Genomic DNA, 22,057 nt, shown 5'->3' on the forward strand with positions numbered 1-22,057 from the left:
CTTTCATGGTTCTCTTCAGCCTCGGGAGTAAAAAGAAATCACAGGGGGTCATGCCCAATAAACACAGAGGCTGAGGCAACATAACAGTTTTGCTTCTTGCCGGAAGATCACTAACGAGTGTCAACGAATGAGTGTGAGCATTACCGTGACACAATTTTCACAAGTGGTTTAGCCACAATACTGGTCATTTTCTTCCAAGTGCAAATGGCACATAACTTCCTGGTCGTATTCCTTACTGACCATACAACCATAAGGCAGGAACTCACAATGCACTCTCACACTGTAATCAAAGACAACAGTGAGAAGAACCTTAAAATGTGATCAAATTTGTTGATTCCCCCCCCCCCCTCCCCCTTTAGTTCTTCAGGCAGTTTCCGATGGGGCGATTGGGCCTTGATTTCGACATCATACCCATACAGCCTTGTTTCATCATCTGTTATAATCTTCTTTAGAAGTTGTGGATCATTGTCGACTTCAATCAGCAATTACTGAGCAAAGTCTATAAGACATCATTTTTCGCTTAAATTCAACCATTTCGGAACAAACTTTGGCACTACGTGTTTCATGCCCAAAATATCCACAAACATTGCTTGGCATGCACAACATCTTTGATGGTGATTCGGCAATTTTCCATAACTATTTCCTTTACTTCTTCCACAGCGTCATCAGTGACTGACGTGCTAGGGCATCCAGGGTGAGAGTCGTCATCTTCAAGGTCTTCTTGACCCTCTTTGAAACGATTATATGACTAGTAAACTCTCGTCCTATTCATAGAACATTTGCCAAAAGCCACAGTCAACATTTCAAATGCAGTGCTGCACTTTATTCTATTTTTCAAGCAACATTTAGTGTAAATTCTTTGATCCACCTTTCTCGAAAATCGAAATTTGCTGAGCACTCGCAAGGACATATAACCTTTTCGCCTGCCAACAATAAACTAAATATTCAAAACAGCTGACTACGCAAACATACATGTGTACCAACAAGATTTTAAAAAAATATATGAAAATCTGATGCTTGAAGCCCATGAAAATAAAGGATTTTTTTTATCACAACTCATAGGAAAATGTAGAGGGCAAAACCTACTAGAGAAATAGCCAGGCCAACATCAAAGACTTCCACCATGGGTATGAATGTAAGATATGTGAATAGTCAGAGATAAGAGAGTGCAGCACAGGAAAGGAAGGAGCTGCTGCAATAGTTCGCCACTTGCATCCTCACAAAGGAGTCCTGAAGTCCCATGAAGGGGTTATTCCCAGAGAAGTGTCACATACCAGAGCACAAGTCATTAGGTGCAGTTACTGTTGAATAACTTTCCCACAAGAGGAAGAGGTAGTTGTATACTTTAAACTTCCTGATAGATTAAAACTATGTGCTGAACCGAGATTCACATTCGGGACCTTTGCCTTTGTGGGCAAGTGATCTACCGACTGAGATACCCAAGCATGATTCATGCCCCACCTCACAGCTTTACTTCTGTCAGTACCTCCTCTCCTACCATCCAAACTTCATATTAGTGCACACTTTGCTGCACAGTGAAAATTTCATTCTCGAAACATCCCCCCAGGCTGTGGCTAAGCCATGTCTCTGCAATATCCTTTCTTCCAGGAGTGTTAGTATTGCAAGGTTTGCAGGATAGCTTCTTTGAAGTCTGATAGGTTGGAGGCGAGGTAGTAATGGAAGTAAAGCTGTGAGGACAGGTTGTGAGTTGTCCCGTGAAAGAAAAAAGTCCCAAGTTTAAGTCTCAGTCTGGCACACAGTTTTTATCTGTCAGGAAGTTTCATATTAGCACACACTCCCCAGCAAACTCTAAACCACTACTGTTAGCAATTGTTCGATGACAATGGAATGCTGGATACCACCTGATGGTATCAGCAATTTATGTAAAATACTCCACCACACTCTGGGCAAAGTTTCCTTGGTGTTGTTCTCTTTATTATAACATTAATGGGGATACTCTCATCTTTCCCTAAAATACTCTTCATGGTCTCCCATATGGACAGATTACTACAATGATTAATTGTATTCAGGAACTTTTCATAATCTCCTGTTGTTTTCAATCTATACCTACATTTGCACTCTGAAAGCCATCTTATGGAGCACGTTAGATGTACTTCAAGTGTCACCCCACCCTCCCCCCCCTCTCCATGCCCCACCGACAGCCAGTCATTCCACCGGAAAGGAGGTACACGACTCATGTTGTCTGTAGTTCAACCATGCCTAGACCGTTAACACTGCAGTTCGATCGCACCTGTATTGTTGCTTTGCACCAGGGAGGTCTTTCAACAAGGGAAGTGTCCAGTCGTCTTGGAGTGAACCAAAGTGATGTTGTTTGGACATGGAGGAGATACAGAGACAGGAACTGTCGATGACATGCCTCGCTCAGGCCGCACAAGGGCTACTACTGCAGTGGATGACCGCTACCTATGGATTATAGCTCAGAGGAACACTAACAGCAATGCCACCATGTTGAATAATGCTTTTCGTGCAGCCACAGCACGTCGTGTTACGACTCTAACTGTGCGCAACAGACTGCATGATGTGCAACTTCACTCCCGACATCAATGGCGAGGTCCATCTTTGCAACCACGACACCATGCAGCATGGTACAGATGGGCCCAACAAAATGCCAAATTGACCACTCAGGATTCGCATCAAGTTTTCTTCACCAATGGGTGTCACATATGCCTTCAACCAGACAATCGTCGGAGACGTGTTTGGAGTAAACCCGATCAGGCTGAACATCTTAGACACACTGTTCAGTGAGGGTAGCAAGGTGGAGGTTCCCTGCTGTTTTGGGGTGGCATTACGTGGGGCTGACATATGTCGCGGATGGTCATGGAAGGCACCGTAACGGCTGTATGATACATGAATGTCATCCCCCAACCGATAGTGGAACCCTATTGGCAGCATATTGGCGAGGCATTCATCTTCATGGGCAACAATTCGTGGCCCCATCACGCACATCTTGTGAATGACTTCCTTCAGGATTACGACATCGCTTGACTAGAGTGGCCAGCATGTTCTCCAGACTTGAACCCTATCGATCGTGCCTTGGATAGATTGAAAAGCGCTAGTTATGGATGACTTGACCCACCAACCAATTCGAGGGATCTACACCGAATTACTGTTGAGGAGTGGGACAAACTGGGCCAACAGTGCCTTGATGAACTTGTGGATAGTATGCCACGATGAATACAGGCATGCATCAATGCAAGAGGACGTGCTACTAGAAATTAGAAGTACCGGTGAGTTCAGCAATCTGGGACCACCACCTCTGATGGTCTCACTGTATGGTGGTACAACATGCAATGTGTGGCTTTCATGAGCAATAAAGAGGGTGGAAATGATGTTTATGTTCATCTCTATTCCAATTTTCTGTACAGGTTCCGGAACTCTCGGAACCGACGTGACGCAAAACTTTTTTTGATGTGTGTATTTGTTATAAACTCTTTAATCCAATAACGCTGGTTCCATATCAAGCACGCTTATATGTTGCTCATTATGCAGAAGTGCAGAACTTTACTGAATGCCATCCGTACTTCGAAGAACATGGTATCAAAATGGGCACTGTTATCTATTGCCTTCTAATACTCATGGATGAATAGAGGAATCTGAGTTTCACACAATTATGTGTGGATTCCTACAAAGGAGATTTTTGGCCTTCAGAAAGTTCATAATAGACAGGTATAACACACAGTCCAAAGTTCTGCAAAAGACCAACATCAGCATATACAGGGTGTTTCATTTATCTTGCTGTTTGTTCAGATGCAAATTACAAAATGCCCTCTTCAAACAAAACCACCTCCAAAATATTGACATGCAACTCTAGAGGGTGCCAACACACACAACAAAATATCCTTTATAAACATGATCAATTTCAAATGCACTGAACAACCATGACACCATGTAACACAGCACTCATGATGCGAGTCCAAACTTACAGCAAGTTCCGCATGCCATCAGGGGGACATCAATCAGCATGATTGCCTTCATTGTAGCTTTGTTCTGTACAAAGATATGAACAATGGTATGACTTTTTTAAATGGCACCCTGCATATTTTATTCAGTAATTGATTTCCTCTCCTAAAGACCTATTCAAAAATGTATCACAGTGAAACATTCACTGGAACATAATGTTATTAATTACATAACACACAATTGACGTTGACGCTCCCAGCACTTAATGCAAATAATCGGGGTAATGGAACATATCCACATGCTGACGTTGACAGAGGGCAAATTTAAACGTAAGTAGAATGCACAACAGTCATTCCGTCAACCATCATCAGTTGAAGAGTTCTGTGAGTAGAATGAACACCAATGAAGAGAAGGTAGAAATGCTACTCATCTATGGGGAATGTAAGTTGGCAGAACAGTAATTGCAATACTGTTTTCTTATGTACGGGTACATTTAGTACAGTAGTGTAGTCATTTTAAATACTGTTGTGTAGAGTAGGCATACAGAAAAAGCTGTCCTTCCTACAAACTGCATCGACATAACATTTCTTTTATTGTTGTTGCTGAAGGTAGGCGAAATGCTATGCAGGCATCGGAACTGTACAGAGAGCGATATACTGACAAGAACCCACCTTCCCGACGGATGTTTTCTCATCTTGTTGCGATGCTTCAGGAAATGGGAAGTTTCAACCCATGACAACACAATCGTTGTAGCACTCGCACAGATGGAGCTGCCAAAGTTACTGTTCTCGCTTCCATTGCTATGAATTCACAAGTGAGCACACACAGCTTGAACACGAGATTGGCATTCCTAAAACCAGTGTACATCGTATTCTTACAAGTCACCAGTTCCATTCTTACCGTGTACACCTACATCAAGAATTGCATGGGAATGACTTCCAGAATCGTGTACAGTTCTGTCAGTGGGCACAGCAGCAAATTCTCACCAACCCGAACTTCTTCTCCAATGTTCTATTTACCGATGAATGTTCCTTCTCTAACAAAGGACAGGTAAATACAAGGAACATGCATTATTGGTCCAATGTCAACCCATGATGGCTTACACACGTGGAACATCAGTGTCAATGGAGAGTTAACAGCTGGTGTGGAATGCTTGGTACTACAATTATTGTCCCTTATTTCATCAATGGTAATCTAAATGGCACAGCGTATACCAACTTCCTCAGATGAATTCTTCCCCCTCTACTGGATGAAGTGCCGCTAAGAACCAGAATGCTTATGTGGTATCAACACGATAGATGTCCAGCACATAATGCCTTGCGTACATGGCTACCCTTGGAAGCAAGCTGGGCTCTTCTGGAAAGATACATAAATGAGAGATTTTGGACCAATACTTGGTAACGGCTCATTTCAGTACTCTCGCAAGTAGGCCTTCATAACATGAATTTCCATTCTGTCTCTAATTCCTCCAATGACATTCCAGCCGTCTTCTGAGTGAGCCAACTGACAAAAACTAGCGAACTCACAACTATATAAAATAGTTACCAAACTCAGCACACACTGCCCAAAGCACTGCTGAACTACAACCACGACCATTCATTACCTCTCTCTTGTAACAGGATGAACAACAGAGTTCACATTCAGAACACGAGTTGTGCTGTTATGTAGAAATACTGATGGAAATGGCACTGCAATGATATCTTTGTGAGCTAATCAGAGCAAGGGCCTAATTCCAACATTTATCAATACTGAAACCATTATCTCAATTCACAAGGCCATTAACAAAACAAATTTCCCACCATTACAAAGGTAGAAGGTAAAGTTCCACATCTGAACCTGATGAGCCAATGAGGCCTGGCCTGTTGGACCAACATGTATGTCATCCTCTGCCAATAGTGCCATCAGACGCAGAGCGGAGGAGCATGCAGTCAACACACTGCTCTCCTGGTTGTTGTTGAATTTCTTAACCTCTTCATCCTTCAACCGCTACTAATCGGTCGGGTAGCTCCTCAGTTGGCCTCACAAAGCTGACTGCATCTGTACCAGTTCTTCTGCCAAGGAAAAATCCCAGGCAGTACTGACAAGGGAACCTCCCCATCGCACCCCCCTCAGATTTAGTTATAAGTTCGCACAGTGGATAGGCCTTGATAAACTGAACACAGATCAATTGAGAAAACAGGAAGAAGTTGTGTGGAACTGTGAAAAAATAAGCAAAATATACAAACTGAGTAGCCCATGGGCGACATAGGCAATATCATGGAGACAGTTAGCACACGAGCGCCGTGGTCTCGTGGTAGCGTGAGGAGCTGCAGAAGGAGAGGTCCTTGGTTCAAGTCTCCCCATCAAGTGAAAATTTTACTTTCTTTATTTTTGCATAGTTATTATCTGTCCGTTCGTTCATTGACGTCTCTGTTCACTGTAATAAGTTTAGTGTCTGTGTTTTGCGACCGCATCGCAAAACCGTGCGATTAGTAGACGAAAGGACGTGCCTCTCCAATGGCAACCGAAAACATTTGATCGCAAGGTCATAGGTCAACCGATTCCTCCACAGGAAAACACATCTGATATATTCTATACGACACTGGTGACGGCATGTGCGTCACATGACAGGAATATGTTGTCGACCCACCTAACTTGTACACTTGGCGAATGGGTAAAAAGATTCTTCTACCTCGCCCGATTTAGGTTTTCTTGTGAATTTGATAATCACTCCCAAAAAAGTGATGAAAACATAAGAGTTTGTCGCACAAACTGAAAATAAAAATTTAAACTTTTCACTCGATGGAAGATTTGAACCAAGGACCTTTCGTTCCGCAGCTGCTCACGTTACCACGAGACCACGGCGCTCATGCGTTTCCGGCGTCCTTGATGTTGCCTATCTTCCCATGAACTACTCAGTTTGTATTTTTGGTTATTTTTTCACAGTTCCACACAACTTCTTCCTGTTTTCTCAATTGATCTGTGTTCAGTTTTTCAAGGCCTATCCACTGTGTCAACTTATAACTAAATCTGAGGGGGGTGTGATGGGGAGGTTCCCTTGTGAGAATCAAAGAGATGGCAGTCAGCCATGCTGACCACTCACAAAACTAAGTTGAAATGAAGAAAAGATCTTGATGCTATAGATTACGTAAGAGCCAGTACTGAACCAACACTCAGTCACAGAGAATTTATCAGACTGTATGGGGTAAGTTTACCACTGATGACCAGCACACTCTTGATAAGTAATTCATGTCCTGTACTTAACTTCTGACAAGGAATATTTGAGAGAAAGGGTGGGGGTGGGGAAGGGGCAGCTGTGACTCATAAGTTTCCTCTGAACAGAAAATCATTTTATAGTTGGCAGAAACATTAGAACTGACATATGAAGTGAAGGGCAACAGATCACTCAGCCTTGATTGTTTATAATTGAAATGATGACACCTTTTAGCAGTCAGTATACAGTAAAATGATGTGCACATACCCAAATTTCAAAGTAAATGTATTTCACCACTTTCTACACCACGGGCAACCTTAAAACTCTGGTGCACAGGGCATTTAATACTGCTGATAATAAGAATAGCCTACAGACAGAACACTTTTACTTGAAATGATCTTTTAAAGCAAACTGATACTATCAACAACATATTCACAATACAAACCAGGAACATGTATGGTGGATATAAGGAACACCTATGGTGGACATAGAAGCTATAGAAAGGTTTAGATCAACAGCTTTCTTGTCACATATACCAAGATGGGGTGAATTAATCTCTTTAAGGCTTATCGCAATAACAAACCCTTAATTTCAGAAATACCAAAACATTAAATACAAGCCGTTAGCTCTGACTTGTGACACCATCAAACATAATGGACCATGCTGTAAAACATTCTAGATGTGGAAAGACAAAAACAATTTCATTATACAAAATCGAACCAAGTAATTTGAAGAGCAACATGAAGCTATTGAGACAATCATGGAAATTAGGGGGTATTGTGCAAGGACAAAAAAAAACATATGATGTTCTAAGTAAAAAAAAGTCATCAATCCTAAGATTATTTTGACCACCACAGTACTTTACTAGGCATGGCCCTGTTGGAGGTGATATGCTGTTGCCTTCCTCCAACCTTCAAAATGACTTAACCAGCCAGTTATAGGTGGGCCTACAGTTTAACATGGAATCTGAACCCTGGTGCAACTCTCCATTTTTCACATCAACAAATACTGCCAGAGTAAAAGAAAGGGCAAAAGCCAAATACAAATCTTAGGACTAATGGGGGATCGAACCCAAGACCTTTGGATTTGTAGTGTGACATTATATTACCGAACCACTGAGCCTCATCTACAAACATATACCGACATTCCAAACAAATCCGGAAAGACTAGATTACATGAAATCCACAAAATTGATACTGTCAACTTCAGTAAATCTAGATAAATAAACTGAGCTCTATGATACCAACACACAAATAAATCTGCGAAAGCACAAATTATTCTAAAAACTGGTACTGAAAACTTCACCCATGTATCTAGAACAAACGCTACAATACCAAAAAACCATAACAATATTATGAAAGGGAAAGTTGCCATTCATTATACGGTGGAGATGCTACGTACCAGACAGGCACAACAAAAAGACTATCACAAATAAGCTTTTGGCCAACAACGCCTTTGCGAAAAATAGAGAGAAAAAAAAAAAAAAAAAAAAAAAAAAAACGACACACACACACACGCGACTGCAGTCTCTGGCAGCTGAAGCTACACTGCAAGCAGCAGCAGCAGCAGTGCATGATGGGAGTGGCAACTGGGTGAGGGTAAGGAGGAGGCTGGAGCGGGGAGGGATAGTAGGGTAGGGGTGGGGGGCAGTGGTGTGCTGCTGGGGAGCACACAGAGACAATGTGGAGAGAGGGTAGGGCAGCTAACTGCAATCAAGAGGTTAGATGGAGGGCAGGGGAGAGGTGGTAGGGGTTTCAGTAAAGGAGGGATGTAAAAAGACTGTGTGTGTTGGTGGAATGATGGCTGTGTAGTGCTGGAATGGGAACAGGGAAGGGCCTGGATGGTTAAAGACAATGACTAATGACAGTTGAGATCAGGAGGGTTACGGGAATGTAGGATATATTGGAGGGAGAGTTGCCACCTGCGCTATTCAGAAAAGCTGGTGTTGGTGAGAAGGATCCATATGGCACTGGCTGTGAAGCTGTCACTGAAATGAAGGATGATGTTTCAGGCAACGTGCTCAGTAACAGGTTTGTCCACTTCTTTCTTGGCCACAGTTTGTCAGTAGCCATTCATGCGGACAGACAGCTTGTTGCTTAACATCCACACATAGAATGCAGCACAGTGGTTGCAGCTTAGCATGTAGATCACATGACTGGTTTCACAGGTAGCTCTGCCTTTGATGGAATAGGTGATGCTTGTGACCGAACTGGAGTATGTGGTGGTGGGAGAATGTATGGAACAGGTCTTGCATTTAGGTCTATTACAAGGATATGAGCCATGAGGTAAGGGGTTGGGAGCAGGGGTTGTGTAAGAATGAATGAGACTATTGTGTAGGTTCGGTGGACTGCGGAAAACCATTGTGGGAGTGGTGGAAACGACAGTGGGCAGGACATTTCTCATATCAGGACACGACGAGAGGTAGTCGAACCCTGGCAGAGAAGGTAATTCAGTTGCTTCAGTCCTGCGTGGTACTGAGTAATGAGGGGAATGCTTCTCTGTGGCCAGACGGTGAGACTTTGGGAGATGGTGGGACACTGGAAAGATAAGGCATGGGAGATCTGTTTGGGAGGATAAATATGGTCTGTGAAGGCTTCAGTGAGACCCTCGGTATATTTCGAGAGGGACCTCTTGTCACTGCAGATACAGTGACCACCGGTGGCTACGCTGTATGGAAGGGACTTCTTGGTATGGAACTGATGGCAGCTGTTGCACCCACTAATTACACCTCATCCAGGTACATCTGCTGCCCCCTTTCTTCACACTTATTCATTCTCAGACCTGCTACCCACAGTAACATATTTTTTTTTATTATTTATATCTTTGCTTTGATCTCATAATGACTTCACGCCAATTTTAATGAGTTTTTGCCTTTCACTATCACCAACTCCTCCAGATTTCATCTTGTTTCCTGCTTTTTCACCCTTCTCGTGATTTTCACCACGTATTTGAATGTATTTTTGTGAATTTTTTTGGACAGAATTCTAGATTATTTACACAATTTTACATGTTTTTTTCCACCACCATGGATCCTTCCTCCTTCCAGCTGCATCAATACAGAAGAGATTCCTTATCCCTATCCAGAACCCTGCCCCACATACTGGTCCTGCATTGCTGCTTGGCTCAAGGAATCCTTCCAAATGGCCTTACCATCAAATTATCCATCTCTGGCTGCCAATTCTACTTCCACAATGACCCCCATCTGTTCAGATTCTACCAATCCTTAGCCCTCACCAACATAGCCCTGCAAAACCATATCAACCAAGCCCCAACCTCATTGCAGTACTTTCTCTCCATCTGCAAAATTCACCTGCTATGCAATCCCAAATTCCTGGAACCTATAACACACACTGAAACTCTTTCCCTCCAGGAACCAGAGCAACATGCACAATGCCACCTCAAAAAACTCTCCATCCTGCTTACTTCCTACTCCCGCTTTGGATTACCACAGTCCACCACCATTACAACCTCCAAACCTTCCTCATGTTCCCTCATAGCTGACAGAGCCTGTGTTGTGGACCTACTACATTTACCCCACCCCTCCAAAACTCCCTCCCACCACCACACAGGATCCAGAACCTAAACACATCAGAAACATAGTCATGAACCTTCAGAAGCCTTAGCCCCACAGAAATATCACTCTTTTCAAAAAGGCCTCACCTTTTGCCGCACTCCCACATTCACCCATGCAGGACTTGTTAAAGACCTTCTCTCCTCCTCCCAGTCCCTACAGTGGAAAAACTTTTCTGCCACTAACCTTATCAATCAGACTCAACCAAAGATCCCTGCCTGACTCAATTCACTCCTCCATCCAACAGTGATCCACTCCCACTGTTAACTTTCTAGAATTTCTTTACCTCCAACCTTGCCTCACCATCATTCCCCAAATCCCTCAACATGCAAACTAACCCTACATTTGCAGAAAGAACTGCAGTCCACTATCTAAAAACTGATGCCGACCTTATAATCCTACCTGCAGATAAAGGCTCCAACACTGTTGTTTTGAACTGCAAGGATTACATGGCACAAGGACTCCGCCACATACATCCACCTACAAACCTTCCACAGTAATCCCATCCCAGAAATCCAGCATGATCTCCAGTCACTCCTCAAATCCTTAGGCTCATCCCAGAACCTCTTCCTGGGATCCATCTTCCTGCTCACCCCTACCACTTCCCACACTCCTACCTTCTATATGTTTCCTAAAGTCCATAAAATGAACCACTCAGAATGGTCCATTGTGGCCGGTTACTGTGCCCCCACTGAGAGAATCTCTGCTCTCATAGACCAACATCTTCAACCTATTACCCGGAACCTACCCTCCTATATAAAAGATACCAACCATTTCCTCCACCAACTCTCTACAGATCGTATCCCTTTACCACATGTTACCCAGCTCATCACTACTGATGCCACCTCTCTTAACACTAATATCTCTAATGCCCATGGCCTTACCACTATCGAACACTACCTTTCCAAATACCTGATGAATTCCAAACCAACAACCTCCTTCCTTGTCACCATGGCCAACTACATCCTCAACCACAATTACTTCTCCTTTGAAGGCATTACCTAAAAACAAATCCGGAGTACAGCTAGGGGACCTGCAGGGCACCATTTATGCCAACTTATTCATGGGCCAATTAGAGGAAACCTTCCAAATCACCCAGAATTCTAAAACCCTCACCAAGTTCAGATTAACTGATGGCATCTCTGCAAACTCTGTCGAGAGTGAGGATACCCTATCCACATTCCTCCAGGACTCAATAGCTTCTCCTCCATTTGCTTCACCTGTTTCTACTCAACCCAAAATGTCACCTTCCTAGACATTGACCTCCACCTCTAAGATGGCTACATCAGTACCTCTGTCCATATTAGAGATGGGCAAACTGAAACAAGTAACTGTTTCAAAACAAATGAAACAGTACAATGTAATGTTTCGATACGCTGTTTCGAAACAGTGAAACAGTGTGTGTTTTGTAATTTAATAAATCTACACATTTTATCATCTTGAATGTCTACTGTATACGTATGTCCATATAAACACACATGAGGTGCGAGAGCGCTAATCATATTGCAGGAAGTATGAAACTATCACTTAGGTGTCTTAGCAGTTTCGTATTTCCTGCAGCAAATGCACTCCTTTCGTGTCGTGTGACTTTCATACTTTTCAATTGGCTGAGGACAGCCATAGCTGAAGACAGAAGAACCACCACGAACGTTACTGGAGGTGGGAGCAAACTGCAGAAACAACGGATTTGCTACTGGGATTCCTACATTCCGTTAGTATGGGTAATATACCCATCTTGCTAATTTCCCTGCACACAAAGGGAATCATTGTGGATAATAGGCACAGTGAATATAGACTCACAAATAACGCCAAATAATTCGAATAAATAACAGAATACAACAGAAAAAAATTTTGTCTTTCAAGGTGTTTCAAACCATTACTATAAATTCACCATACATCCCAGCCCTTCCAGTTCACCATAACACTATCAGTGATATGTCAAACATATTGCTTGCAATTATACCTACATCATATAATAACTGTCACTCTACGCCTTTTTTTATTCAAAATATGCGTTTCTTAATATGATTACTGCACATGAACAGAGAAGCGTATGTTATAAAAAAAGTGTAATTTAACTGAATGATTCTCACATATTTACTATTATGAATGTGAATAGTATGCATTGTTTTATTGTTTGGTTAGTGTTTATAAAGCAGATGTTATGCCATTTCGGAATATGACAGTCAGCTAGAAACGAAGCTTTATTTTCGGATATCGTAAGCTTCACGCTATTGCTTGTCAAAAAGATTTCGACACTCTTGAAAGTGTTTCATGAAGTGGGATGTTGTGTTTCAGTACCAGTGCCGAGGCCGAATCTCGTCTGACACAGAGTGGAATGAAACATCACTGTTTCGATACAATTAGTCAGTTTCAAGCACAGGTGGACTGAAACAGCCTTATTTTGAGACAACGATACAGTTTCTGTGTCTAGCTCGAGATCGAATCTGGTCCGGTTATCCGAGACAGGGGCGGAATAAAACACGACTGTTTCGAAACAGTGAACCACAGTCGTTCCGAAACACTGAAACAGTTCCACGTATCGATACACTGTATCAAAACATAGAAACAATGGCCAAGTCTACTCCATATCAAACCTACTAACCACCAGCAATACCTACACTTGGACAGCTGACACCCATTCCATACCAAGAAGTCCCTTCCACACAGCCTAGCAACCCGTGGTTGTCGCATCTGCAGTAACAAGCGGTCCCTCTCGAAATACACTGATGTGATTGCACTGAAGCCTTCACAGACCATAATTATCCTCTCAACCTTGTACAAAAACAGATCTCCTGTGCCTTATCTTTCCAGTCTCCCAAAATATCCCAAAGTCTCACTGTCCGGCCGCAGAGGAGCATTCCCTCATAATCATACCACCCAGGACTGGAGCAACTAAATTACATCCTCCGCCGAGGTTCGACTACCTCTCGTCGTGTCCTGATATGAGAAACGTCCTGCCCACTATCCTTGCCACACGTCCTACACGGGTATTCCGCTGTCCATCGAACACAATATACTCGTCCATCCTTACACAACCCCTGCAACCAACCCCTTACCTCATGGGTCATATCTGTGTAATAGACCTAAATGCAAGACCTGATCCATACATCGTCCCACTGCCACCAACCCCAGTCCGGTCACAAACATCACCTATCCCACCAAAGCTAGGGCTACGTATGAAACCAGTCATGTAATCTATGAGCTAAGCTGCAACCACTGCACTGCATTCTATGTGGGCACGACAACCAACAAGCTGTCTGTCCTCATGAATGGCCACTGACAAACTGCAGCCAAGAAAGAAACAAGTGGACCACCATGTTGCTGAGCACACTGCCCAACACAACATCCTTTAATGCAATAACAGCTTCATAGCCTGTTCCATATGGATTCTTCCCACTAACACCAGCTTTTCTGAATTGCACAGGTGGGAACTCTCCCTGTAATATATCCTACATTCTTGTAACCTTCCTGGGCTCAACCTACGTTAGCCATTGTCGTAATGTATTGCGAATACATAGACAGAAGGATCCTTTATTGTATGATTATATGATAGCGGAACAAACAATGGTAGCAGTTACTTCTGTAAAATATCTGGGAGTATGCGTACGGAACGATTTGAAGTGGAATGATCATATAAAATTAATTGTTGGTAAGGCTGGTGCCAGGTGGAGATCCATTGGGAGAGTCCTTAGAAAATTTAGTGCATCAACAAAGGAGGTGGCTTACAAAACACTCGTTTGACCTATACTTGAGTATTGCTCAACAGTGTGAGATCTGTACCAGTCGGGTTGACAGAAGAGATAGAAAAGATCCAAAGAAGAGCGGTGCGTTTCGTCACAGGGTTATTTGGTAAGCGTGATAGCGTTATGGAGATGTTTAGCAAACTCAAGTGGCAGACTCTGCAAGAGAGGCGCTCTGCATCACAGCGTAGCTTGCTGTCCAGGTTTCGAGAGTGTGTGTTTCTGGATGAGGTATCTAATATATTGCTTCCCCCTACTTATACCTCCCGAGAAGATCACAAATGTAAAATTAGAGAGATTCGAGTGCACACGGAGGCTTTCCGGCAGTCATTCTTCCCGCGAACCATATGCGACTGGAACAGGAAAGGGAGGTAATGACAGTGACACGTAAAGTGCCCTCTGCCACACACCATTGGGTGTCTTGCAGAGTATAAATGTAGATGTACCCATCCAGCCCCTTCCCTGTTCCCATTCAACACTACACAGTCCTCATTCCACCAACACACAGTCTTTTTGCTTCTCTCCTTTTCCACTACCCCCACCCCACCTTTCCCCTTACCCCACCCACCTTTCCCCTGCCAAGCAGACCACTGCCCCTCACCCCTACCCTACTATCCCTCCCCCTCCCTGCCTCAGCCTCCTCCTTACCCTCACCCAGTTGCCACTCCCATCATGCACTGCTCCTGGTGCTCGCAGTGTGGCTTCAACTGCCAGAAACTGCATTCATGTGTGTGCGAGTAGCGTTCGCATCAGCATTTGTGTGTGTGTGTGTATTTTCTGAGAAAGGCCTTGTTGGCTGAAAGATTATTTGTGACCGTCTTCTTGTTGTGCCTATCTACGATTCAGCATCTCCACTAAATAGTGAGTGGCAACTTTCCTGTTTTTAATATTGTTACATTGCATCCTGGATTTTCCATTCATTGTTTGAAGAACCAAAACATATTGCTCTGTCATCGAAAACCTCGTTTAACCAAAATGGCTACTAGAGCAAAAGCAGTGATACCAAAAAACCAAAACTCTTTGATCTATCTGTTACTGAAAACCACACCGGACCTAAATACCTAGAACAAACTCTACAATATTCATTAGTCTTTACCATTATTAACTGCAAGTAATAATCAAACCCACAAAGTCATTAAAAATTTCTTTAACATGAAATTCAGTATACAATGAAGACAACAAAGCAGAAATCAACATCTCTCTCTCTCTCTCTCTCTCTCTCTCTCTCTCTCTCTCTCTCTTTCCCCCCCTTTTCCTGCCACCACACATACTTGGCAAGCAAACCATACAACTTTAAGAAGTTTATCATTGTCACCATACCACCACTCATTTCATCATGTGACAATCTAATATGGAATTATCTATTCAAATTTGTAACTAATAACAAATGCAAAGCAAAAATTAAAAATCCAAATATTAGTAATACACTAAACTACCAATTCCAATTAGCTTGCCACAAATTTGATGCCAATAACTACTAACAAACGCAAAAGTAACATGAAGCAGACAAGTAATATAATACACCTAAAAGATAACACTGCACCTGTCCAGTCACTAACAATATTCAATTGTGTACCATCGACATTCAACACTAAAGAGAGAGCCACCACTTGGTACAAAATGCCCTCTTCAAACAAAACCACCTCCAAAATATTGACATGTAACTCTAGAGGGTGCCAACACACACAACAAAATATCCTTTATAAACATGATCAATTTCAAATGCACTGAACAACCATGACACCACGTAACATAGCACTCATGATGCGAGTCCAAACTTACAGCAAGTTCTGCATGTTTCAGTTGAGGCCTAATTTCATTGGTGTCAGAAAAATCATATTTTTAACATTTTCCTATACCATGGAAGAACACAATATGAATTTTGAAACAGACACGGTGAAAGGGAAAAATACTGGTAGCAAATCATATTTTGTGGTCGTGCAATCAGTGCCTTTCAAAATCTGTAGGTCCACCATTATATGCCTACTATTACAACTCTACTTCTGCTTCTGTTTCACAACTATGTCAATTAATGTAACAGTCATACGTATTAGTCGTAAGACTTATTACTAGGACCTTACGGTAAACCCACAGATTTGTAAACATAGTGTGTGCCCAGAAATTACCAAAATCACTTTCTGTTTATACTGGAGCCTTACTACCACAAATTTATTTAACAGATGCACTATGTGTACTGTAAGGTTCACCCTCCTCCTTCCCACCGTTACCTAATTTAATTTAAATTTTACGTGTAACACACAGTCTTTTTGGTTGATCATTTCTTTTTTCCCCCAGAGTAAGCTGATCTTAAACTGCATGTATGATAATACATTCAAGTTTAATATTTCATTTCTTATTTATTAGTTTTAATGCCATTGCCAGCTTTAGAATGTTACTCAACTGACATTATCTAAAAATATTTACTGCACTCACAATCCAATATCACTGTACCACAATATAATCACAGCTACTAGTTTACAGTTTTAATAATAGCTATGTGACTTCATTATATATATGATGATCAGATTAGTAACCTGTATTCTTCCACAATTTTCTTCCAATTTAAAAAGGAAAAGACCAACTTACTACCCATGTTTCACAAAATTTTGAGTTGCAAACAAGTCAACATAACCTCAAAATGTCAGCTATGAAGTTACACACACCATATCCTCTTAACAGAAAGTAGAAATTTAAATCACATATTCTACAAATATACAGTATTAAATTTTTCTGAAAAGCTCCCATGATTTCAAAGTTCTCAGTAGTACAACAACAGCAATCACATTAATGGTGTATTACTTCCTTATCTAAATTTGTGACTGACATTGGAAAGCAAAAGACTGAGAATTTGCAACAACATGCTACTAATGTAAGAGTCTGGCGTCATAATATGGGCCACCAATTAATATTAGGAGGCAGAACGGAAATGAAAACGAGAAAACTATCGAAAATGCTTTTTAACTTGCATAAACCCAAACACGGTGCAAAAATTTATAACTGTTTTGATATTTTTTGTAGAGGATAACATACTCTTAACTTAGAATTCAGGAAGAAAGTCAACTGCTGTCGAAAATTGAGCCAATCTCGTCCTGTTAGTTGACAACGTTTTGCATTCAGTCATTGTTTATTAGATAATCAAAGTTGACAAGTATATATTGAAGTGTCTACGACTTCATATTCACCAAAATTTCGCTGTCAGAATGAACATCAAGCAAGAGACCACCGACACTGATGTTAGTGGGCGAGTTTCCTACGATTCATTTGTCAACAAGGTGTTTATGTTGTTAGAACAGTTTTGCTCCTTGTAAACAGCTGTCAGGTTCCTTTACGGCAATCGTATGCAAAGCATGTGTTTCGCATAACAACTGCAGAAGTATAATGACAGAACTGTTTACTATTTCGAATGCACTAATGCTAAAAAGGTTTACCTACTGAGTGTCAAAAGAGAGTCTATCTACTGTCAACGGAAAGAATATAAAAGTTACAAATTCAACACAGAACAGCTCAATATTTAAGCACTGCTAAATAACTGGTGCACATACGAACCTTGAATCTGGGAACTGGGATGTCTAGTGGCTCTAGTCTTGTCCATATTCTTGTAATTTGCGATCTCGGATCTCGAACCTGGACAGGAGGGTACGTAGGATCATTGAGCACCGTACCATCGTACCTATACAACTTTGACGCACCTTTCACAAGACAGGGATCAACAACGAGCTTGTAGTTTCTTAGTTTGTTAGGGTTATGTGAACTTGGTCGTGCATTCGAATGCGTTTGCTCCATTATCACACTCATATCTGTAATAGAAAAACTTTAATGTTATAAACAAATTTCTCAGGCTCTTCAGACGGCAAACTAGAGCATGCACCACAATGAATACAAAAATAAACCTCCAATAACTACAGAAATGTACGAATGACACTAGAAACTTGAGACATACAACTATTTACTCAGACAATACACATCGCTAACACACTCGAAACCTGGGCTTTCACCTTAAACCCTGTCACGGCAGAAAAATATTGGTAAACAACCGTAAACTGGTCACGATGTTCATTTTTTAAGACATCAAGCGGTGCGATATTTGTTAAGGAGAATTTGGTAGGTAATATCTGTATCTTCAGCGAAGTTTACTTACCTGCATGAGAATGGAGGTGTCCTGTACGTGACAACTTATTTCTGACTGTTTATACATATCTTCTAAGGTTTCATTTAGCTTTTTAACAAGAGCACGACATCAGTCTCTCCATCATCATTCACTCCTAACCTCCATCAACTCCATGGTTACAGCATTATTTCATACGAAATACTTTCGACATCACTCGTGTAAAATCCCCTCCGGAAAATAAATATATTAGATTTTTGCAATTTACAGCATTTATGAAACACTTATCACTATATTTTATTACAGCTTCACTGTCAGGGTTTTAAATGTTTTCGTGACTAGATTTGTTATTGTTGAGTAAACCAGTCGACCATTGGTCGAAACACATTCGAGACAGGCATTCGCTCCAATCATCAACTTACGTACAAAGCAACGAAAGTATTCTCACTTTGCCTTCGAGTGGAATCGTTGAGGTGGTTCTGCGGTCATCAGGTGAATTGTTTGTAATATTTAAGCAATTTTGTTGTATATTAACCCAGTGTTTGGGAAATTATTTCGTGTTCCTGTTCAATTAAATCCACATACTTGTCCCAGGCACCACCATGTCGCTGAAAGTAGCTGTACCAAATGTTAAAGCCCAGGAAGAAGCCGAAGAGGAGGAAGAGCAGGAGCTAGTAGATCCTCAACAGTCACTAAAGGTATATATATATATATCATGCGAGCAGTAACATACATTTTTGCATATAATAGCGTTAAAGGAAGTTTTAAGTTAGGACTTTGCCACGCCATCGGCGTTACGGCAAAAATAATGACCACAGTTGGAGCAGTTCTCACTGTATTTTAATTACTTGTGTTACAGGAACAGTGTGGAGAAGAGAAGAAGTGTGCTGCAATGTATGAGAGATATCAAGCTTGCAATGATAGAGTAAATTCAAGAAGTAAAACGACGGAGACTTGCACTGAAGAACTGTTCGATTACCTTCATTGTGTGGATGTCTGTGTCAGCAAACAGTTATTTAAATTCCTTAAATGAGAATTCCTGAGGAAGAATGTAATTCAATTTCTGCTGTAGAGCATTGTGTATAGTGAAGCATCTACTGGCTTCTGTACAAATATAGAAATAAAAGTGTACATATTGGTGCCAAGGCTAATTTATGTATTATAATCCACTATGATTCTGTGTTCGTAAGAGTTATGAATGGCAGTGAAACAGAATAATTATTTTTTATTGGGAGTTGTTAACGATATGTACTCCAACACCTTTCCTCAATCTACTTTAAAGTCATATCACTTGTTGTATCAATCAACGCAACATTCAGTATGATAATTTGTGGTAGCATACTTTAACAGTATTTGGAAATAACCATACATTGTTCTCTTATTGCTTTGAAGATGTTTCACTTAATGTGGGTATATGGAGTATTATATATTCATGCATTGCCTCTGAGTAAGAAGAGAGTTAAAAGCGCCAAAGTGAGATAGAGATAGATTAGTAGTTGAGAACAAAACATTTATCAGTCTCTTTTCTATTCTTTCTGAGATATGTAATCAAGAAAAGGTGAGAAGGATACATGTAGGATGAGGAAGAACAGCAATATCTTTCCCCACAAGAAAATAGTGTACAAGTTTTAATAGCTGTTAACAGTGGTGAACTGTGATTGAGCATTAGATTAATTTATCTATGTTGGTAAATGTTGCTTATTTGCAAAATGGGTGTTGTTTTCAATATGTGATTAATAGAAAAAGTCCCATATTCTATTGAAAAACAGAGTATATGATGAAAGTATACTAATTCTCCTGCTGTTGCCTAATTATAAAGTATCAGTAGAAGCAACACACTGAACAAAGCTGTTACATTATTAGTATAAATAACATTTAATGTGAAAGTGCTCATCAGTTATAGAAAATGAATCAACTTTTTACCTCTAACCCAGGGGTGTGAGTAACCTGCTTCTCTTTCCTCAGCATATCCATCTTTTCTACCTGAAGATGGAACTAATAGATTAGTTTTTACTGTTTGTGTGTGTGTGTGTGTGTGTGTGTGTGTGTGTGTGTGTGTGTGCCATACTGGAATTTCACCTCATTAAGGTGGGTACTGGACCGACAGTTAATACAGTATTTGCTTTGAGGTCTTTATTTGTAGCAGTTGCTGTTCTAATCCTGTGGTGAATAACTAATCGCGAAATAGCAAGTGTAGTGCAATATAGGTGTCATAATAGAGCTAAAAGCAACTAAGCTTACAAAACATGAAGTAGATATGAAACTAAAAATGTTTTCTTTTGTGGAGCATTGAATCACTTGGGCTATTAAACCAACACTATGGCTGCACATACTGGTTGGTGGACAACAGTAGAGAGACAAAAATACAGGTTCTTTTAGGTAAGTTAGGGATTTCTTGTCACGTCAGATTGTTATGTATTATTGAACTTTTGACGACTTTCTCTGTTACTATAGAGTTATCTGGAGTCAGTTTTCAATGTATAGTATCTGAAATGAGTTAATTTTTGGATAAGTATTACATAGTGTCCCATCTCAATTTTTCATACCTGATATTTTGTAATTAAACATTATCCCCCAACAAACTTGTCAGCGATTTGTCTGTTACGTAATACGGCTTTTCTGAACTTACCTTATAGTTTCAGACGTTTATAGAGAAAAGTGTGTTCAGCATGGAGTAAACGTAGTCATCGAGTCATGCAGTAGATCAGTTTGTCTTAACCAAGGTTATGAAGTGAAGGCATTATCAAGATTGAGACATTTTTTTTATATGAGTCTAGTGAAACACTTTGAGGTCCACGTATTTTTAGAACATTATCTGTATTACAAATGTAAGTTTTTCAGTCATAATTCTTAAATTAAATATTGCAAGTGAAGAGGTACCTTTTAGTAGGCAGTACCTTGGAATGATTCAAAATTATGAGGAGCAAGTAAGTTTACTTAAATCTGAAAATGTTTGTCAGAAAACTGCTTAGCTGTCAGTGGTAATTTGTTACAGGCCTTCATTGCAGTATGTTTGAAGCTGTTTTGGGAGTTTTTTGTTCTAATGGGTTCAGACTAAATTTTTTGTTCATTTGCAGTTGTACGGACAACTTCAAGGTAAAGTTTCTACTTTGCTTTTCACTGAAAAAAAAAAAACAGGTTTCAATATGAAAGGAAGATACTGTAAATCTCTGGAGCATTGTTTTATAGGACAATTTTACAAGCTAAGTGAGAGTAAAAGAAACAGCAGTAAGAAGACAGAAGGCGGTGTTTCCTAATCAAAAGTTTTAACTTATTTAATGGCAAATAAATGTTAACAGCTTACTGTGCAAGCTGTGCATGACTAATTCATTCATCATGTCTTGCAATTTCATTTGTGAAATAGAAGCTTTAGAGATATGGAATAAATCTCGACATACATTATAATAACAAAAGAGGATGTAAATACCTACACTGTATTAACAAGTACTTGCCACTACATGCCAGCCAGCATGGATTTCGAAAACATCGATCATATGAAACCTGGCTCATACTTTCCTCCCATG

General features: G+C 40.8%; 2 protein-coding genes across 2 annotated transcripts in view; one reads left to right on the plus strand and one right to left on the minus strand.

The window, feature by feature from the left end:
• Nucleotides 1–18,897, minus strand: part of LOC124711430 (histone-lysine N-methyltransferase SETD1B) — a 173,689-nt gene extending 154,792 nt beyond the window's left edge. Inside the window, exons 1-2 of the mRNA XM_047241499.1 lie at nt 18,567–18,897; nt 17,975–18,225 (exon numbers count right to left, since the gene is read on the minus strand). Coding sequence (XP_047097455.1) covers nt 17,975–18,223 — 249 coding nt within the window. The 5' untranslated portion in view covers nt 18,224–18,225; nt 18,567–18,897. The remainder of the gene's footprint in view (nt 1–17,974; nt 18,226–18,566) is intronic.
• On the plus strand, nt 18,873–19,684 carry LOC124711431 (cytochrome b-c1 complex subunit 6, mitochondrial). The gene is made up of 3 exons (XM_047241500.1): nt 18,873–19,025; nt 19,128–19,231; nt 19,393–19,684. The coding sequence occupies exons 2-3, from the start codon at nt 19,136–19,138 to the stop codon at nt 19,564–19,566; spliced, it is 270 nt and encodes an 89-aa protein (XP_047097456.1). The 5' UTR covers nt 18,873–19,025; nt 19,128–19,135; the 3' UTR covers nt 19,567–19,684.
• The last annotated feature ends 2,373 nt before the right edge of the window (nt 19,685–22,057 follow it).

This window comes from Schistocerca piceifrons, chromosome 8 (assembly GCF_021461385.2).
Source record: "Schistocerca piceifrons isolate TAMUIC-IGC-003096 chromosome 8, iqSchPice1.1, whole genome shotgun sequence".
Lineage (NCBI taxonomy): Eukaryota > Metazoa > Arthropoda > Insecta > Orthoptera > Acrididae > Schistocerca > Schistocerca piceifrons.